The sequence below is a fragment of the Thamnophis sirtalis genome, unplaced genomic scaffold (assembly GCF_051295495.1).
Source record: "Thamnophis sirtalis isolate CommonGarterSnake01/CBP01778 unplaced genomic scaffold, rThaSir2_p1.2 scaffold_4, whole genome shotgun sequence".
NCBI lineage: Eukaryota > Metazoa > Chordata > Lepidosauria > Squamata > Natricidae > Thamnophis > Thamnophis sirtalis.
In genome coordinates, this window is record NW_028261384.1 from 66,675,342 (window position 1) to 66,694,142 (window position 18,801).

General features: G+C 42.2%; 1 protein-coding gene across 4 annotated transcripts in view; it reads right to left on the reverse strand.

Annotated features, from left to right (window-relative positions):
- The window catches only part of DPY19L1 (dpy-19 like C-mannosyltransferase 1), a 140,926-nt gene that overhangs the window by 69,160 nt on the left and 52,965 nt on the right, over positions 1–18,801 (reverse strand). For all 4 annotated transcript variants that reach the window (XM_087713070.1, XM_087713069.1, XM_087713068.1 and 1 more), the window contains exon 12: positions 16,459–16,545. In XM_087713070.1, coding sequence (XP_087569196.1) covers positions 16,459–16,545 — 87 coding nt within the window. The remainder of the gene's footprint in view (positions 1–16,458; positions 16,546–18,801) is intronic.

Consider the following 18,801-nt stretch of genomic DNA (forward strand, 5'->3'; position numbering starts at 1 on the left):
CTAGTCGTCACGAAGGGTTTCAGGTGCTCCATCAGCCGCGACCCCAAGTAAGGGGTGGGGGAGTGGCTGTCATCATCCGAAGGTCATTAGTTCCTCGTAGGATCCCTGCTCTGGAGCTTGTCGGTTGTGAGTCCCTGTTGGTGAAGTTGGACCTTGAGGGTCAAGTGGGCTTGTTGTTAATGTACCTACCTCCCAACAGCGTTGCAACAGCCCTCCCTGTGCTCCTCGAGTCAGTAGCCGAACTGGCGGTAGAGTTCCCCAGGCTTATGGTGCTGGGGGATTTCAACCTGCCTTCGCTCGGCGAACAGTCTGATGGGGCGCAGGAGTTCATGGCTTCCATGACAGCCATGGACTTGACCCAAGTAATTCGGGGTTCGACTCACTCAGCGGGTCACACGCTTGACCTCGTATTTCTCACGGAGCAGTGGAGACGTGATCTAGATTTGAAGGGCATTAAGACCTTGCCCTTGTCATGGTCTGATCACTTCCTACTGAGGCTTGACTTTTGGAAACCAATCCCCCATTGTAGGGAGGGGGAATCGATTTGGTGGTTCTGCCCCAGGCGCCTAATGGACCCTATGGGATTTCAGACGGCGCTTGGTGAAATACCTGACGCTCTTGTCCACAGTCCAGCAGAATCCTTAGTCGCTGCTTGGAATACAGTGGCGGCGGGGGCTCTAAACCGGATTGCGCCTTTATGGCCTCTCCGAGGTAGTGGATCCAGGAGGGCTCCTTGGTTTACCGAGGAACTCCGGGAGATGAAGCGCCAAAAGTGATGCCTAGAGCGCCGCTGGAGGGCTAGTAACTCTGAATCGGACCGAGCACTGATGAGAGCCTATATCAGGATCTATCTCGTGGCAATACGGGCGGCAAAATGTGCGCATTTTGCCGCTCTTATTGCATCCGCAGAATCGCGCCCAGCCGCCTTGTTTAGAATAGCCCGCTCCCTCTTGAACGGGAGGTTTGCGGACAACCATTTACAGGGTAGAGCTGAGGAATTTCTCCAGTTTCTGGCGGATAAAGTCGCTCGGATTCAGACGGACCTGGACTCCAATTGCACGGTACCAGCCGAGGTACCAGGGGAAGGTCTTGAGCGACTCCTACTAGGAGGATCCTAGTAGAGATCCTAGTAGGATCTCTCCTACTCCGGGAGAGATCCTTCCCGCACCTCCTAAAGGATGCGGTGGTGAGACCCCTCCTGAAGAAACCTTCTCTGGACCCAGCCATTTTGAACAACTATCATCCAGTTTCCAACCTCCCCTTTGTAGGGAAGGTTGTTGAGAAGGTGGTGGCCTTTCAACTCCGACGGACCTTGGATGAAACTGATTATCTGGATCCCTTTCAGTCGGGTTTCAGGCCTGGTTACAGCACGGAAACTGCTTTGGTCGTGCTGATCGATGATCTCTGGTGAGCCAGGGATAGGGGTCATTCCTCTATCCTAGTGCTTCTTGACCTCTCAGTGGCCTTCGATACCATCGACCATGGTATTCTTCTGCGACGGTTGCGAGAGGTGGGAATGGGAGGCACCGTTTTATGGTGGTTCTCCTCCTACCTCTCGGACAGGTCACAGTTGGTGTTGGTTGGAGGGCAGAGATTGTCCCCTAGGCACCTCAATTATGGGGTGCCACAGGGCTCGGTCCTGTCCCCCCTCCTATTTAACATCTACATGAAGCCGCTGGGTGAGATCATACGCCAGCACGAGATTAAATACCACCAATATACGGACAATATGCAACTGTATCTGTCCGCCCCGTGCCAACTCAGCGAAGCGGTAGAAGTGATGTCCCAGTGCCTGGAGGCTATCAGGGATGGGAGCAAACAAGCTTGCACTCAATCCCGACAAGACTGAGTGGCTATTGATGCTCCCTCCCAAGGATGGTCCAGCTATTCCATCTCTGAGCCTGGGGGGTGAAATTATACGCCCCTCAGAGAGGGCTCGCAATTTGGGAGTCCTCCTAGATCCGCAGCTGACTCTAGAACATCATCTGTCAGCTGAGACCAAGGGGGCCTTTGCCCAGGTGCACCAGTTGCGACCCTATCTGGACCGGGAGGCCCTTCGGACGATCACTCACGCTCTCGTCACCTCAAGACTGGATTACTGTAAAGCGCTCTACATGGAGCTGCCCTTGAAGAGTGTTCGAAGACGTCAGTTAGTCCAGAATGCAGCCGCGCAAGCGATAATGGGTGTACCTAGGTACACCCACGTTACACCTATCTTCCGCGAGCTGCATTGGCTTCCCATTGGTCTCCGGACACGTTTCAAGGTGCTAGTCGTTACTTTTAAAGCCCTACATGGTTTAGGACCTGGCTACCTGAGACCCCACCTCCTGCTATTTACCTCCCAGAGACTTATAAGATCACACAGACTAGGACTCCTCCAGATTCCATCTGCCAGTCAATGTCGGCTGGCGACTCCCCGGGGGAGGGCCTTCTCCGTAGCGGCTCCGGCCCTATGGAACAATCTCCCCGTGGAGATCCGGACCCTTACTACTCTTCCGGCCTTCCACAAAGCTATTAAGACCTCGCTGTTCTGGCAGGCCTGGGGCTGTTGATTTATCCAGCCCCATTCTGAGCTATGAATGTTGTGAATTTTAATGTCTGTTTTTTTTTAAAAATTATTTTTATATGTTCCCCCTTCCTGCTTTTATCTGTAAGCCGCCGTAAATCTCTCGAGAGTGGGCGGCATACAAATCCTAATAAACACTAAACCCTTATACCTCCAATTTTTATTTGACTATAATTGTTTGAACGTCCTTCATCATAAAATATACCTAGATTTAATACATAACCACATACTGGTGTTTCATTTAATATTTCTGCACTGAATCCTTATGTCCTATTCTAGCTAAACATCCATAATATTTAGTAACAAACTTTTCTAATCCTCCTTCTGAGATCACTTTTTGCAATTTTCATTCTGATTCCTTATATTATACCCATACATATATATAGGTTGTCATCATTTATTTTTTTTAATATATATTTTATTCAATTTTCACATTCCATTTGCAATCATTTATATACAGGGTATTCACTATAAGAAAAGAAAAAAAAAGAAAAAGGGAATAAAACGAACAGATAAAAAGGAAACACAACTCATCATTCACAACCCCACCTAACCCTTCCATCCTCCATACACCCCATCTACCCCCTCCAACTTTCCTTTCTCCCTCTAACACTCCCCTCCTACTTCCCTTTCCCCTCAAACCTTCCTTCTCCCCTTACTCCCCAGACACCCTCCTTACATTCCCCTTACTCCTTACATTCCCCTTACTCCTTCCTTACTCCTCCCTCTTCCTTCCCTCTACCTCCCTCCTTGGTGTATGCCTTTATTCGAGTGTTGTTTGATCTGATAAAGGTAAAATGAACCAAGGAAAAAAAAAAGAAATAAAAAAAAGGAAAAAAAAAAAAAAAAGAACCACCGTATATAAATACATTCTTGTTCTTATTAAGGCTATGTTAACACCCCCCCACCCCACCCCCCACAAATCCCCATCCCTAATCCTCCCGACTTCCCAGGGCCCACACCTGGTGCTACCTTCTGTCTAAAATATCTTGTGTACATATGGATTAAAAAATAAAAGTAATATATCAAAAGAAAAAAAAACAGAGAAAAAACAGAGAAAGAAAAAAAAAGGGAAAAAAGAAAAAAGAAAAGAAAAAAAAGGGAAACCACTCTTTGTGTTGATCTCAGCCCCCCATCTTTATCTATGTTTAAATAGTATAAATCATTCTATCTATATTTTATTCTCGTCTCTTACTTCTTTGCTATTTACCCCAACCTTCTGTAGGTTCTCCCGTTCCTCTTCCTAAACCTCATGATCCCTTCCGATAAAATTTAAGCAACGTGGTTCATGCCATATATTCAAATATAACTTTACAGACAAGTAATCAAACTTTCCCTTCTAGTAAAATTTAAACAGCATGAATGATCTTTCTTTACCCCCTTTTCAAACAGTAATTCGAAATAATCTAGCCAAGCTTCCCCTTCTTAGTAAAATTAAGCAGCGTAAATCAAATATTACTTTACACAGAAATCAATTTCTATCTTAAGATAATTCCAACCAACTTCCTCTTCTAATAGGATTTAAATAACGTAATTCATTCCACATGCATTTTACCCTCATCCCTTACTTGTCTGATATTTTTCCCTTCAAGTAAAAGTTAAATAGCATGGGTCATTCCACATATTCAAATAATACTTTCAGCAAGAGTCAGTTAACCTTCTATTTTAAAGTAGTCCCTTCTAACAAAGTTTAAACAACATAAATCATTCAGCATTCTTTTTACACATTATCTTAAAATAATCCCAACCGACTTTCTGTTCTAATAAGCTTTAAACAACATAAGTTTTACCCTCATCCCTTGCTTGTCTAATGTTTACCACAAATAACATAGTTCATTCCACATGCATTTTACCCTCGTCCCTTACTTGTCTGATATTTACCACTATCAAATTTATACTAGCATTTGTTTAAAATGTAACTCGGAGCAATTTCAACCAACTTTCCCTTCATATAAAAGTTAAATAGCATGGATCATTCCACATATTCAAATAATACTTTCAGCAAGAATCAGTTAACCTTCTATTTTAAAGTAGTCCCTTCTAACAAAGTTTAAACAACATAAATCATTCCGCATTCTTTTTACACTTATCTTAAGATAATCCCAACCGGCTTTCTGTTCTAATAAGCTTTAAACAACGTAAATTTTACCCTCATCCCTTGCTTGTCTGATGTTTACCACTATCAAATTTATGCTAACGTTAATTTAAAATCTAGCTCAAAGTAGTTTCACCCAGCTTTCCCTTCTGATAAAAATTAGTCCGCTTTTTCTACCGGAGAGAGGTCTCAAACCCCCATTCAGTCCTCAACTTTAGCAAGCATTTTGAAATGTCTAGATTCTCGATCTCCGTTTTTCTGCTTCTCCGAGGGAGGAGGGGCTACCCCCTCCATCTTGCAACCACATGGCCAGCCGCTCGGCTTCTCCTTCCGCTTGTCTCTCCACTCTTCCAAGCGTGTCAGGAAGTCCCGCCTTCAGAATCCTACAATAGAAATCTTGAGCCTCCGAAACAGAGTTAAGACGAAATCTTTGATTCTCAAATGTAACCGTGATACCGGCAGGGGCCTCCCATCTGTATCGAATCTGTTGGCTCCTAAGCTCCTTAGTTAAAAAGGCGTAATCCCTTCTTGCTTTCAGCATCTGAAAAGGAATATCTTTGAAAACAATCAGGTCTTGGCCGTCAACTCGGAAATTGTTATTATGAAGCTTTTGCACAATCGCATTTCTAGATTCTTTTGTAGAGAAATGTATAATTATGTCCCTCGGGAGCTGTCGCTGTTCCGCTATCAATGAGTTCTGGCGATAGATTTTCCGAATCTGCCAATCAAAGTTAAGTCCCGGGCTTCCCAGCGCATGGTTGAAGGCTTCAGCAAAGGTCTGTTTCAAATTCTCTTGCTCCTTTTCACGGAATCCTCTGACTCTTATTGCAGATGCCTTCCTATTAAAATTTATCATCATAAGCTGTTTTTCGTTATCTCTAATTTTTTGTTGTAAAATTTGAATATTGGTAGTCAGATTAAAATTAGCCTTTTCCAGACTTTCCAATTTGTTCTCTATTTCAGCAGAGTAATCTGACAGGGCAGACACAGCTGCAAACGTATTCGCCTTCATTTGATTAACTTTAGATTTTAAATCATCATATAATTCCAATACAAATTCCGTAATTTCTTTCTTAAAAGCATTAAGCATTTTAAAGAGATATTCCTGTGTTAAAAGTTCCCCAGCAGAGGGCATAGGAGACAAAGGCTGTGTTTCCAATAAAGATTCTTTAAATTCTTTAGACACATTTGTAACAAGACGCTTCTTTGACTTGGGTGCCATAATAAATAAACAAGTAAGCAGAGCTTCGCTCCCCTCTATTTCCAAAGAAGAAGAGTTTATTTTGTTAAGGAGCGGTCTGCAGGAAGATAAAACCGGCTAAGTACATCAATCATCCACGGAGAGAAATCGCCATTTTGAGGTCTATTTAGACAAAGAAGTCTCTAAGACGAATGGTGCTGGTATTTACGATAGTAATGAAAGCATAAATCTCACAGGGGTGGGACCCGCCCGTATCAATTCTAGCTTGAAAAAAAACTTTGTTTTGTCCTGGGGGGGGCTAGCCTGTCTGGGGCTGCCAAAAAAAAAAAGGCAGCTGAGAAGAAATGGCTGGAGATAGAAGCTCCGCTTCGGCTGGATCTAATCTCTTACCACAGCCAAAAAAAGAAAAAGGCTGTGGCTTACGAATAGACCCTAGCCTACGGAGCTATCCTCCCTGCCCCTTTCTTAGCCAAAAAGGGGTGCTATCTATGATCTTATTTAGATATACAAACCAGATCTCTGAGGAGCTCGGTGGAGCCCTCCTCGGCAACAGGCCACGCCCCCAGGAAGTCCTATATAGGTTGTCATCATTATCCCCCCTTTATTTGACTATATCCTGTATCATAACATTTTCCCCTTAATAATCAAAACTTAACTATAATTTAGTTCTTTTTTATTAACCTTTGTATATAATCCAAAAGGATTTCTAATCCTTTCATGAGTACCATTTCCTATTCATATCCAATTATTACTTATTATAACACAATACATTGTATACATTATTATGATTATCTATTATTTATTTAATTATATCTATTATTACTAAGTTTAACTAAGTTTAACTAGTTTTAGGTTATATTCTTCTATCTATCAATCTGTATCTTTCCAATAACAAAACAATCTCATATCTTCTTCCATTTGTGGTATCAATCCTCTAGTCATCTTCTTGATCAGCTTTGTATGGACTTCTCTTAGCAACTCCTTGCTTGTAAGATCTCTCATATAATCTTGATGCCCTCTTTCTGTTTCCTTGTTAAGTTTGTATTTGATTGTCAGCAGTGTTATCAAAACTTCTGCTAGTGGAATTTCTTTCTTTAGGTCCATAATTTTATCTTCTCCTATATCTTGGCCCTTGAAGTAGATTTCCTCTCCATTTAATTCCTCTTTCTGTATTCCATTCTTTCCATTTTCAGGAACAAACCAATTACCATAGATATCAGCAGGTTTGGTCTCTTTATATTCATTTTCCACTTCGGTGTTTTGAGTTTCAATCACCCTGTTTTGCATTTGATGAACATTTTCAATTTTCTCATCATATTTTCTTGTTATGTGCTCTAAGTATTCCAATTGTTTTTCTTCTTTATTTAATAATTTCTGTAGTTCTGAAAGTATATCTTGCAAAGTCAAGACCTCTATTTTTTCTGGGTATTGTGTCATTCTTGACAAACACAGCAACCTTAGCTTAAAAAATTTCTCCTCTCTGATCAAATTTCAAAGGGACATCTGTGCATTCTTTTATCAGTGTGTAGCCAAAACAATGCCTTGGGGCGCCAACTCAGTAATCCATGAAAGAAAAGAAGAAACGTTCCGTTTTGAATATTCAAAGAGTATTCTACTACTTTTAAGAGCGTAAACACTCTTAAAGAGTTTCTTTTTGTATATAGCCACAGGGATAAAGAGGAAAACTTTAATTTGTGAATTACAGAGAGTCACAAAGAGAGAAGAAAACTTAGTCCATCCGTTTCAAAAGGCTTGCATAAATTTGATCCATATAAATAACATTTAAAAAGTAAGATAAGCACTGTCCAAAACCATTCCAAATTCAATTCTGCCACTTGGTTCTTCTATTCTGTAATTTAAATTGGTTTTTGAGTTTTTATAGGTAGACTATTTTTTAAAACAATAAAAATTCCTCACCAGCTGAAAACACTTTCTCTTTCCATATCCTTCCGTTTTGGGCTGCTCCGACTTTGTCAGCCTTCTGACTGGAATTTTTGTCACCAGCATGAAGATCTTCTCTTGCTTCTTTTGAGGATTTTGTTATATCCCCGAGATCAGCAAGACGTAATATTCCTGTTCACCGTCTCTTCGGGACGGTTTAGGTCCGTTGGGACCACCCAGTGGCAAAAGTATTGGTTGTGGTCTCAGAGCATTGAGACGACACAACCTCTCGTCGCAACATTGGCTCCTCCTCTGGAACAACTGCAGTTTTAAGTGTCCTGCTTTCTTGGGAAGATTGGAGAGGCAAAAACTGCAAACTGGTTAACTCAGAGAGGTAAAAGCCCTACCATGGGGACCGTGCATACCATGTCTGCCCAGGGTAGCGACCACAAAGAGGATGAAGACTGGGAGAGGACCCCACCCACAAATTTCAATTGTGACCCTCAATGCCTGGATCAAGGAGAACATTGTCTCAAGCACCACTGCCGAGGTGGTCCATCAGTGTTTGGAAGATGGAAAGTTGGGATGGCAGAACCAAAGATGTCACCCTCACCCATGGGAGTCAACGACCTGGTTGAAAGGAGATGGGAGACCTTTACTACAATGATGAACTGGAAGGAGTCCCAGACTGGCCCAACCAACCAACTCCTGAGGGAAGCCATGAACCTCATGAGGGAGGACATCCATGGCATGCGGATCCAGGATGCTCAGGTTTGCGCAGTTAGGAGTACAAAAGGGGATTACCAGTGAATAAAAGGGATCCAGGGGCATTGGCTGAAACCATGGGAGCTATTGATGTTCCAACATGGAACATTCACCTAGGACACATCTCGATGCAAAGCAAAGTTTGTGTTTTGACGATAGGAGGCTCCCCCCTTTAGAAAGGAAGGCTTGGTGTCAAATTTGGTGTCAAATTTCCAAAAGGAATCCCCAGCAACTATGATTTTTCCTCACACACATACTGACCTACGTGCAGGAGTATGGGAGGGATGTCCCTACAGAAGGTGCCAAAGTCAGGGTAGTCACCCTGGTTCTAGAAGGATCAGCTGCATGTTGGATGGTGAACCTCCATAATGCATATGCTCAAGAGCTCCATAACTTCAACTGTTTCATGACAGCCATGAGATGGAGATTTGAGGACTCCCCAGCCAACCACAAGGCTAGAGACCGCATAAGGCACATCAGACAGGGACGCCATCTAGTCATCGAGTACATCAAAGAGTTTCATGACTTGCCACGTAGATTGGCCAGAGTTGGTTCAAAGATGGCTTAAACAATGACCTGTACAATGCCTGTGTTGCCCGTGGAGCCCTTGTCTGCCTGCATAGCTGGTGTGTCTTGGCTGAGGAAGTGGAAATTGACCAAGCTCAAAACCAGTACTGGGCAAACTGCTCCTGGAAGAGACCCCCGCCAGAAAGGAGGAAACCAAACCTTACTCTCCAGGGAATGCCGTGCTCAGTCACCTGCTTCCATTGCAGGAAGGAAGGTCATCGCACAAACAAGTACAATTTGAGAATATCCACCCGAAAGGGAGAGAAGTAGTTTGGAGGGAAACTCTGAAAATCACCACCATGTTCCAAAGATATTGCCCTGATAACCCATGCAGTCGTTGAGTTCCTGCTGGAATCAATTATGGTGCAAGAAACTCTGACCCCTCTCGTGGAGAAACCTAGTCAGTCGGAGAGCAACTACAGAGACACTTTGGCGAATGGGGTTGTCGGACCCTTTACAACCACTATAGAACTGTTAATTCAGGTAATGGGGAGAAAAGACTTAAGACATTGCTAGATTCGAGATGCACAAGAAACCTAATAAGCCCAAGTATGGTCGGAGAACTGGACATTCAACTAAGGCCACTAAAAAACCCCGTCTCATTCTGCCAAATTGATGGGTCCATTACAGGGGGTGCCCTGGCCATGTTTGCCACTAAACCACTTGAACTAATGATGGTAACTCACTCTGAAACCATTGCTTTCATTGTGACACCAGGGATGGACTGGGCTCTAGTTCTGGGGCTAATCTGGTTAAAGAAGTGGAACCCAAGGATGGACTGGACAGAGTGGACCCTCCAATTCACTAATGATGAATTGATTCGGAACAACAACCCGACCAGACTGAAATACCGCAGAGTGAGGAGACAGCTGCGGCAAATGGACCTCTAACGGGTGTCCCCAGGGAATACCAGGATTTGATGGATGTTTTCAACAAAGCAGCCTCAGATGAAGTCCCCCTCCATAGATCTATGGCAGTGGTGGGTTGCATTCTGGTACAGTGCTCAGGAGGGCCCACTCGTTCACCCAAGCTCCTTACCGTGTTTTAAAGCTGTCAGCACTTCCACGCACGGCAAGTACAGCGCATGCACGATGCTTTGCTGAACAGCTGAAGCATCGTGGAGGCTTGCGGAAGCGTCATTTGAAGCTACAATGCATGCGTGCATGTGGATGATGCTGGGGCCATTCCAACCATACCAGTTGGAATGGAATCCGGAAGCCACCACTAGTCTACGAATTGTCCCATCAAGATTTTACCAATAGGATAACTACCTAAGCCAAAACTTTATGCAATGATTCCCCAGGAACTGGATGAATTGTGGCAATTCAGTCAAAAACTTTAAGGTTGGGTTCATCGAACTGGTGAGACCCAAGATGGCTGTCTCCATCCTGTTCTGGGAGAAGGACAGCTCGTTTTGTTTATGTGTGGATTATAGGAATTTAAATGCTATTTGCAAGGAATCTTTGTCCCCTATCCTTAATGAAGCACTTGCTGCCCATATGGTGAAGGGAATTTTTTTTCCAAACTACACTTGTAGGAGGCTTGTTACCGGATTAGGATCCGAGAAGGGGATGAATGGAATACAGCATTTAATTGTCCGCTAGGATGTCTCAGTCCACTAGGATGTTTTCAGCCATAGGACTCCAAGGGGCTCCTGCCATTTTCATACAGCTAATTAATGAGGTGTTGCATGAGCATTTGTATAAGGGAGCTTGGGTTTATCATGATGATATACTGATTTATACTGAAACTAAGACTCAACATGTTAAGTTGATGCAGGACGTTTTGAAGAAATTAAGGACAGCTAAGTTGTTTGCCAAACTCTACCCAGGGCAGAGAATCTCTCACCAGGATGTGGAAATGACCCTGCAAAAGTCAGAACAGTCTTTGACTGGGAAACCCCAGTACTCGCAAACTATTGAAGAGCTTCCTGGGCTTAGCTAACCTTTATAAGCCGTTTATCCCTTCTTTTGCCCAAATACTGTTGCTGATTATAAATCTGTTAAAAATCAAGAGGATAGATAAATAGAAACCAAGCCAACCACTGGATTTGACTTTGGACTGCCAAGCAGCATTTTAAAAGCTGAAAAAAACTCTTTTCAGCTGAACCTGTATTAAAACACCCAGACCCAGATAAACCATTTGTAATACAGGTCGATGCCAGCGATGTGGCAGTCAATGCTGTTTTACTACAAGAAAATGAAGAAGGCAAATTACAACCATGTGCATACACCTCTAGGAACTTAACTGAAACTGAACAGAGATGGCAATATGGGAAAAAGAGGCTTTTGTAGTTAGTTGGGTATTCCTAACTTGGAAACATTTCTTGGAAGGAAATAAAATACCTTTCCAAATATGGACCGACCACAAGAATCTGAAAGCACTCAAAACCCCACAGAGAATGTCTCCAAAACAAGTCCAGTGGGCACAGCTTTAATTTCACTTTGAAGTATTTACGGGGTGGGAAAAACTTTTTGGCCTTGTCTAGATTATCGCAATCCAACAGTATCAAGGTGGAAGTAATTAAGTCCATGATCCCAATCTCCCAATTAGCAGCTTAGGTCATCACACATTCTCAGGTGAAGAATAACTCCTCTACCTTAGACAATGCCACCACCACAGATTTCAAAAAAAGCCTTAGAAATAGATGAGTGGTTTAGTGCCAATAAATATACTTGTATAATAAAAGTGGTTAGCTTGGGTTGGAAATAAGCTCTACCTCCCAGCTAGGGAATGGCTGAGAACTATGCAAGCTTGTCACAACTTCAAATTAGCTGGTCACTTTGGTTTTGTGAAAACATTACATTTACTGAAAAGGCAATTCTCATTTAAAAAGGACATAGAAAGTTATGTAGCAAGATGCCCCATTTGTGTAGCCACTAAATGCAGGCAGGGGAAAACCCCTGGTCTTCTGCAGCCAGTGGCCGACCCATCAGCACCATGGAGAGAGCTCTCCATGGATTTCATTGTAGAATTGCCAGAGAGTTCTGGAAACACAGTGATCTGGGTTGTCATAGATCTTTTCTCAAAAACAGATTCATTTGATCCCATGCCAAAAGATCTCTACAGATAAAGCCTTGGCTAAAGTGTTTTTGTTCCACATTTACCGCTTGCATAGGGCCCCATGATGTATTATTTTACAGAGGGGTCCAATTCGTGTTCAAGTTCTGGAAATTATTTTTTGAATCTACTTGGGACCTAGTTCTAGTCATCATCTGCAGACAAATGGGGCCATGGAACGAATGAATACAGTTCTGGAACAGTACCTGTGCTGTTTTATTCATTACCAGCAGAACAACTGGACTGAACTATTGCCTTTTGCAGAAGTAGCCTATAATAATGCAGTTCACACTAGCACAGGTTTTATCCCTTTCAGAGTGGCCACAGGCAAGAATTTAATGCTATGCCCGAGTCACCCTCACATGAGCCAGATATACCCTCCATGAAACAGTGGATCATTTATTTGCAAACCATTTGGCTGGTGGTCCACAAAGCCTTGAATAAATCCAAGGCTGCCTATAAAGCACACACAGGCAAGAAACAAACACAACCTAAACCTTATAAAGTGGGAGGCAAACTTTACCTTTCCACCAAGTTTCTAAAATCTTTGCAGCAGTCACTGTGCTGTGTGTAATTCACTGTGGAATTATAACTCCCTAAGTCATTACAGCAAGTCCACCCTGTTTTCCATTGTAGTTTATTGAAGTCTGAAGTCACCTCTGATCTTCGTGTGGCTACTACCCCTATTCCACCCCCTATTATGGTGCAGGGTGAACAACATTTTGAGGTTCAGGAAATTCTTGACTGTAGGAAATTCCACGGGACCACTCAGTAACTGGTGGTTTGGAAACACCTCCCCTTCTCACACAATGAATGGGTTCACAAAAAACATGTGCATGCCCCTAAATCAGTATGCATATTTCATCGATTGTACCCTGACAAACCTCATTGCTTTTCTGTTTCCTTTGTTTCCCCTTCCCTCTTTTGTTTTCTTTCAAGAGCACTTCCCATTTTTCTAGGGGGCGGCATGTCAGGTCCCAGATAATTCTACAGGGATGCTGGCATTTTGGTGGGAGAAAGAGGGACGGAATGGAGTGATCTGTTTATGAAGCTTTTGTTTCCTGCATTACTGTGCTAATCTCTATATGAAGTTTCTGTTTCCCTGCAATGATGTAGTATGGGAGGGATTTGGTTAGCTTTGGTTTAAATAGCTGGTTTTAACTGGGAAACTACAGTTCTTGCCTAGATCTCTTGTTATCACAAGATTTTCAATAAAAGGTCCTCTTGGAACAAGTGCAGTTTCAAGAATCCTGCTTTCTTGGGAAGATTGGAGAGGGCATAAAATAAACAGGATATGTTATATAAATAAAAGAGGGTATAGTTCAATTATGTTATCTCCAAGATTCCACTCTTGCTATACAAATTCACAGATTATAGGGAACCAACAACCTATAAAAACTTAAAGTATTAATTACAAATGGTCAATGTAATAGACTTTACTAAAACCTAGTGGAAAAATTCAAAAAGAATAGGTCAGAAAACATTATCGGGATTGGGGAATGGGAAAGGTTCATGGGTGCCTTTATATGTGAAGAAAGATTCAGGAATCGGAATAGAGGGACCAGTTAAGAATCTTTTGATATGAATACAAGAAAAGATAAGCACAAAAAACATTACAGATTACAGGAGTTCCTCACGCAGGCCAAGATATTAGGAAAGTACCAAGCATTATTGAATTTGTTGGTGTAAGAAAAAATCAACCCACACCCCCATTATCCCAAATAAAATATTAACCATAAGGAAAACTTTAGAAATATTAGTCATAACTAAGGGCCTCAGAAATATCTGAAAAGAATTGGCACAGGAAAATTGGATACTGTAAATTTCTGTCCAGAACTTTTGTCCTGGCTGCTAGACTTCATGGTTTGAAAGCTCTCCTTTTGGGAGTCCTAGTAGCTTGCAAAATCACCTCCCACCTCATGAGACACCCAAGTAAGGATGCCAGCCAAAAATCCCTAAATGATGAGCCAAAGACAACAAATACCAAGTCTACTAAGACAGGATCTAAATTGTGCAAAATACAAATATTTCAGTAAATATTTGAATTAGCACAAAATGGGGGTCTGGTAGAAGAAATCAAGCCCTCTGTGGCTTTTAGTTGTTGATTGGAGTATTGATGGCCAGATATTAAGCCATTGTTTGTTTTCTTATGCTGATGGTTCTGACCTAGGCTTCCTGATATAGTAAAAAGCACACATTTAGTCCCCAAAACCCTCTTTTTATTTCAAAGGCTGTGAATTATGTTCATTTGCACTCCCCAATAGTTGTAACAAGTCCTACAGTAGGCTGTCAAAGTCCTTCAGGATAAGGCTGATAAGCACCCACCTTTATTCCTGGAACTGCTGCCAAAGACTTAATTGGCAATTAGCTTGGCAAGGCCACATGCAGCAAAGAGTCAGAACGGAGCTTCAGAAGGTAAACTGACCAATGTGAACTAAGTTGCTTCCTGCAAAGGCTCATGTGTTTTTGCTCCTCCTTTTATGTCCTATGGGAGGGGCCAACCACCTCTAAGCCTTACTCCTGAGTTGTCCCTTCTGTCTTAACTGTTCTTGCCTTCTGTGCATGCATGCACTGGGAACTGGAAGAGTCTGTTCCTCTGCCTTGCTGCTCTCCGACTCTGGAGGCTCCGGAGGCAGCACATAACTCTCAGATGGCCCTGACCCCCTCTCTGCCTCTGATGCAGAGCTCCTGTCTGAGCCTTCCCCACACTTCAGGACTGGCCCATGTTCCTCTCCAACCTCCTCCGCAGGTTGCCAGACCACAACACTGAGGCATCCTCAGCTCCTAAGTACCTGGCAAGCTGGTGGTAAATCAGCACTCTAACTGACTGACAAGGGGGCTGTTCCCAGAGTTCAATAATTCCTCTGGCTATTTTTGTCCTTGCTTGGCCAACAATCTTAGTAGCTGCAAAATTGAAATGCATGCCTTTATTTACTGCAATGTGAGACTACCAGTGAGTTTGGGTCTCCTTATTTAACTGCTCACATTCTTGTATTCTGGTGATTTGCTTCCCCCTCATTTGTCCTACATAGTCACAGGGACAATCCATGTATGAAATCTGGTAAATTACATTAGAAATTTCCCCCACCTCCCCCACAGTATTTCTACCACATGATTTAACCTTATATGGTAGCCTCTGGGCAGTGGACAATGCCTACTTGCAGATTTCAGAAGCTGCATTCTACTGCTTCTGAAATGTTTTTCATTGTGGCAGGCTATACCTTCTTTCTTGTACCTTTCTCTCCCCAGCATGTTGCTCAGGCATCTTGTGATAAATGCTTGTGAGTAGCCTTCTGCTTAAATTGTTCACATAGGTACTTGCTCTGCAGTTGTTTTGTTTGCTGGGTACTACAGTGGATTTCACCCTCCCATATAGTGTTCTGGTGCAACTCTTTTTATATGTGGACAGTGGGTGGTTATTATTGAAACAAAGAATGCATGGAGTGTTGATAGCCTTGCAATATATTATGGTTTCTCGGCTTCCATCTTCCTGTATTTTGAAAGCATATCTAAAAAATGGCAATAGTCTAACCATTGTTTTCCTCCACTGTGAATTGTTTATCCAGGAAAATGGAATTCAGTAAGGTATGAAAGTCTTTGAGCATATTTCTTTTGATGATGACAAAGATGTCATTCATGCCAAATTTTAGGTCTGCAATTATGAAATGCACAGTGTTCTACTTCGGATAAGACTGACTCTTCAGTGACTCCTGATACTGCGGATGATCCCATGGGCATCCCTTTTAATTGCTCATATATTTCTCTTTTAAATGTGAAGAAGGTATGGTGGTAGTACTACCATGTTTCCCAGAAAATAAGTCCCAATCATGGATTTCCCTGTCACTATGTAGGACAAAAGGAGAAGAAGCTAACCTTCTTTTATTGCAAAGATTACAAGAACACAAGTGAATGGTTAGACAAGGAGACCCAAACTCATGGGTAGCCTCACACTGCAATGAACAAGGGCATGCATTTCAATTTGGAAGAACAAATCTCTAGTCCCAGTAACCGATTCAGATTGGATCCTGTCTCATATTCATGACACTTGCAGTGATCCCATGTCATGGAATCACTTTTTGCAGCCTTCTGATAAGCAAAGTCAGTAGGGAAGCCAGAGTCAACTTAACAATTGCAGTGATTCATTAAAATAAGTATGGCAAGAAAAGTCATAAAAGGGGGCAAAGGTCATTTTAAAATGTGTTGCTTTAAAATAGAAATTTTGGGCTTTGCATAAGCTGCATGAAAAAATATTCAACTTAGATAACATGACTACTGTAATTGTACCCTAAGTAAATCATTATTGGTTATCTGTTTAATACTTACCCAGCTGACTATCAAAAAGGCAGCATAATAGGATGTCATCAACATAGAATTTCCAAACATAAAGACAAAGCATACAGCAAGTGATACCTGATGTGACATGATTAAAGATGTTAATTAAGATTACAGAGGCATGACAAATTTGTAGAGTATCTACACTACAAGATATTTAAAAACAGTGTATAAAATGCTATCTTTAAAATGTTTAAAATAATATATCATTTTGACAAAATATTCAGAAATATAAATTACTCTTGATAATTGAGATTTTTTCTAGCTTTATATCATTGATGACATTTCAGGTTTCAATTTAAAAATAAATTAACAACCATGTTTGTTTGTTTTTAAAAACAGCAACTAAATAACTCTTGACACTGGATTGTAAGCACTTAAAAGATATTGGGGAGAGAAAAAAATGAGCATTAATCATAATTGAATTATTAATCCTCACTGAATCATTGAATCAACAGACACTATTTCAGTGACTGTTGATTCAATGATTCAATGAGGATTAATGATTCAATGAGGATTAATGCTCATTTCTCTCTCTCTCCCCCATCATCCATTTTTTATTGTTTCAGTGACTGTTCAAATTTACAAAGGTGCTTGAATGAGGAGAACCTAGGAGAGGTACTCATAGTTGATACCATTGAATTGTAATTTGGGTGCTTGCAATCAGCATGCAACTATGTTGCAGTATCCTGTAATCACCTGATCACCATTTGTGAACATCACTGTTGCTTCTTACAAATAAAATACAAGGGAATCAAGAAGCAGTGACAACTGTCACAACTTATGAGTGTAATTGCAGGTTCCATTGTGGTCATAAATTAGGGACTACCTATATTAATAAAATCTTGCAAGCCAGAGTGACCCTTATCTTCCCTTCTTGTTTTATTCCAATAGGTAAGGGAGAAGCCTGCCTGAGTCTCTTCTGAATGCTATTCTGATTTACAGGAATTAAAGAATGTTTTAGCCCTCTTTGATTAAGTAACAATTCTTGTATATTTCTGTCAGAATACCTCTCTTACATTTAATGTTACCTTAAAAAGTGAGATAACATTTTGTTATTAATAAAAACAACAACTTAACATTCTTTTGAGAATAATCATAAGTACAAACAGAATGGGTGTTGGTCCTTACCTGATACGCTCATTCTCTGTGATGTAGAGACAGCAGCCAGACTGGGTTGCTCTGTCCAGTAACCAATTGGACTGAGTCTATACTAGTGATGTCATCTGGTGACTCCTCCCAGATTAGATGAAGTAGACTATAGACTCAAGTGAGAATTACGAAACAAAAATAACTCTGCAAAGCAAACTCTCTCTCCTCACAAAAAATAAAGCGCAACTTAAAGCACATTAGGGTGGGGCTGGCTGCTGTCTCAACGTCACAGAGAATGAGCGTATCAGGTAAGGACCAATGCCCATTCTCATATGATCGTGGAGAAAGCAGCCAGACTGGGACATACCAAAGAATGGGCTGTCTACAGGGTGGGAACAATAGAGTAAGGATTGCTAGGGGCACATGTACTTGCTGCAGCACTCTGCGGCCAAAACATGTATCAGCCGTCGCATACTTGTCTAGTTTGTAGTGACGGATAAAAACCGTGGGAGATGTCCAAGTGGCTGCCCGACAAACCTCTTCCAAGGAAGCCTGTGTAGACCATGCTGTCATAGTTGCCGCACTCCAAGTAGAATGGACTGTAATGTTCTGTGGGATCTGTAAGGACTGAAATTCATAAGACATCTTCATACAGGCCCTGAGCCACAGCCCAAGACTCGACGGGGAGGCCTTGTTTCCTAGGATCAGGAAACCATTGACAGCAATTTCAATGATATGGACCTCATTGGTTCAAATGGGGGGAGGGAAGATCCCTCAGGGCCTGTGGTAAATCCCAAGTGGAGTATCTATGGATGACAGGAAATCGGAGGTTTGAGGCCCCGTGGATGAATCTCCGGACCAAGAGGTGCGCGGAAAGATGTTCTGAGGAAGAGCCGTCTAGAACGGAAGACAAAGCAGCCATGTGTTGCAGTAAAGTGTTTGGAGTGAGATCCTGATCAAGTCCCCTCTGCAAGAAGTCCAGTACTTGAGAGATGGAGGTCTTTAGTGGAGTAGTAGAGATGTTAGAGCAGCAGAGAGTAAACGCTCGCCAGTGACATCATAAATACGGTTCATGGAACTCCTACGAGACGCCTGGATAGTAGCGATGACGTTGGGGGAGATGTTATCAGCTGTTAAAGCTTGCCACTCAATCACCATGTGGTTAATTGCAGCCACGGGGGGTCGGGATGTAAGATTGACCCCTGATGAAGAGAGGCTAGTGACTGGAATGCGCCATGCGGG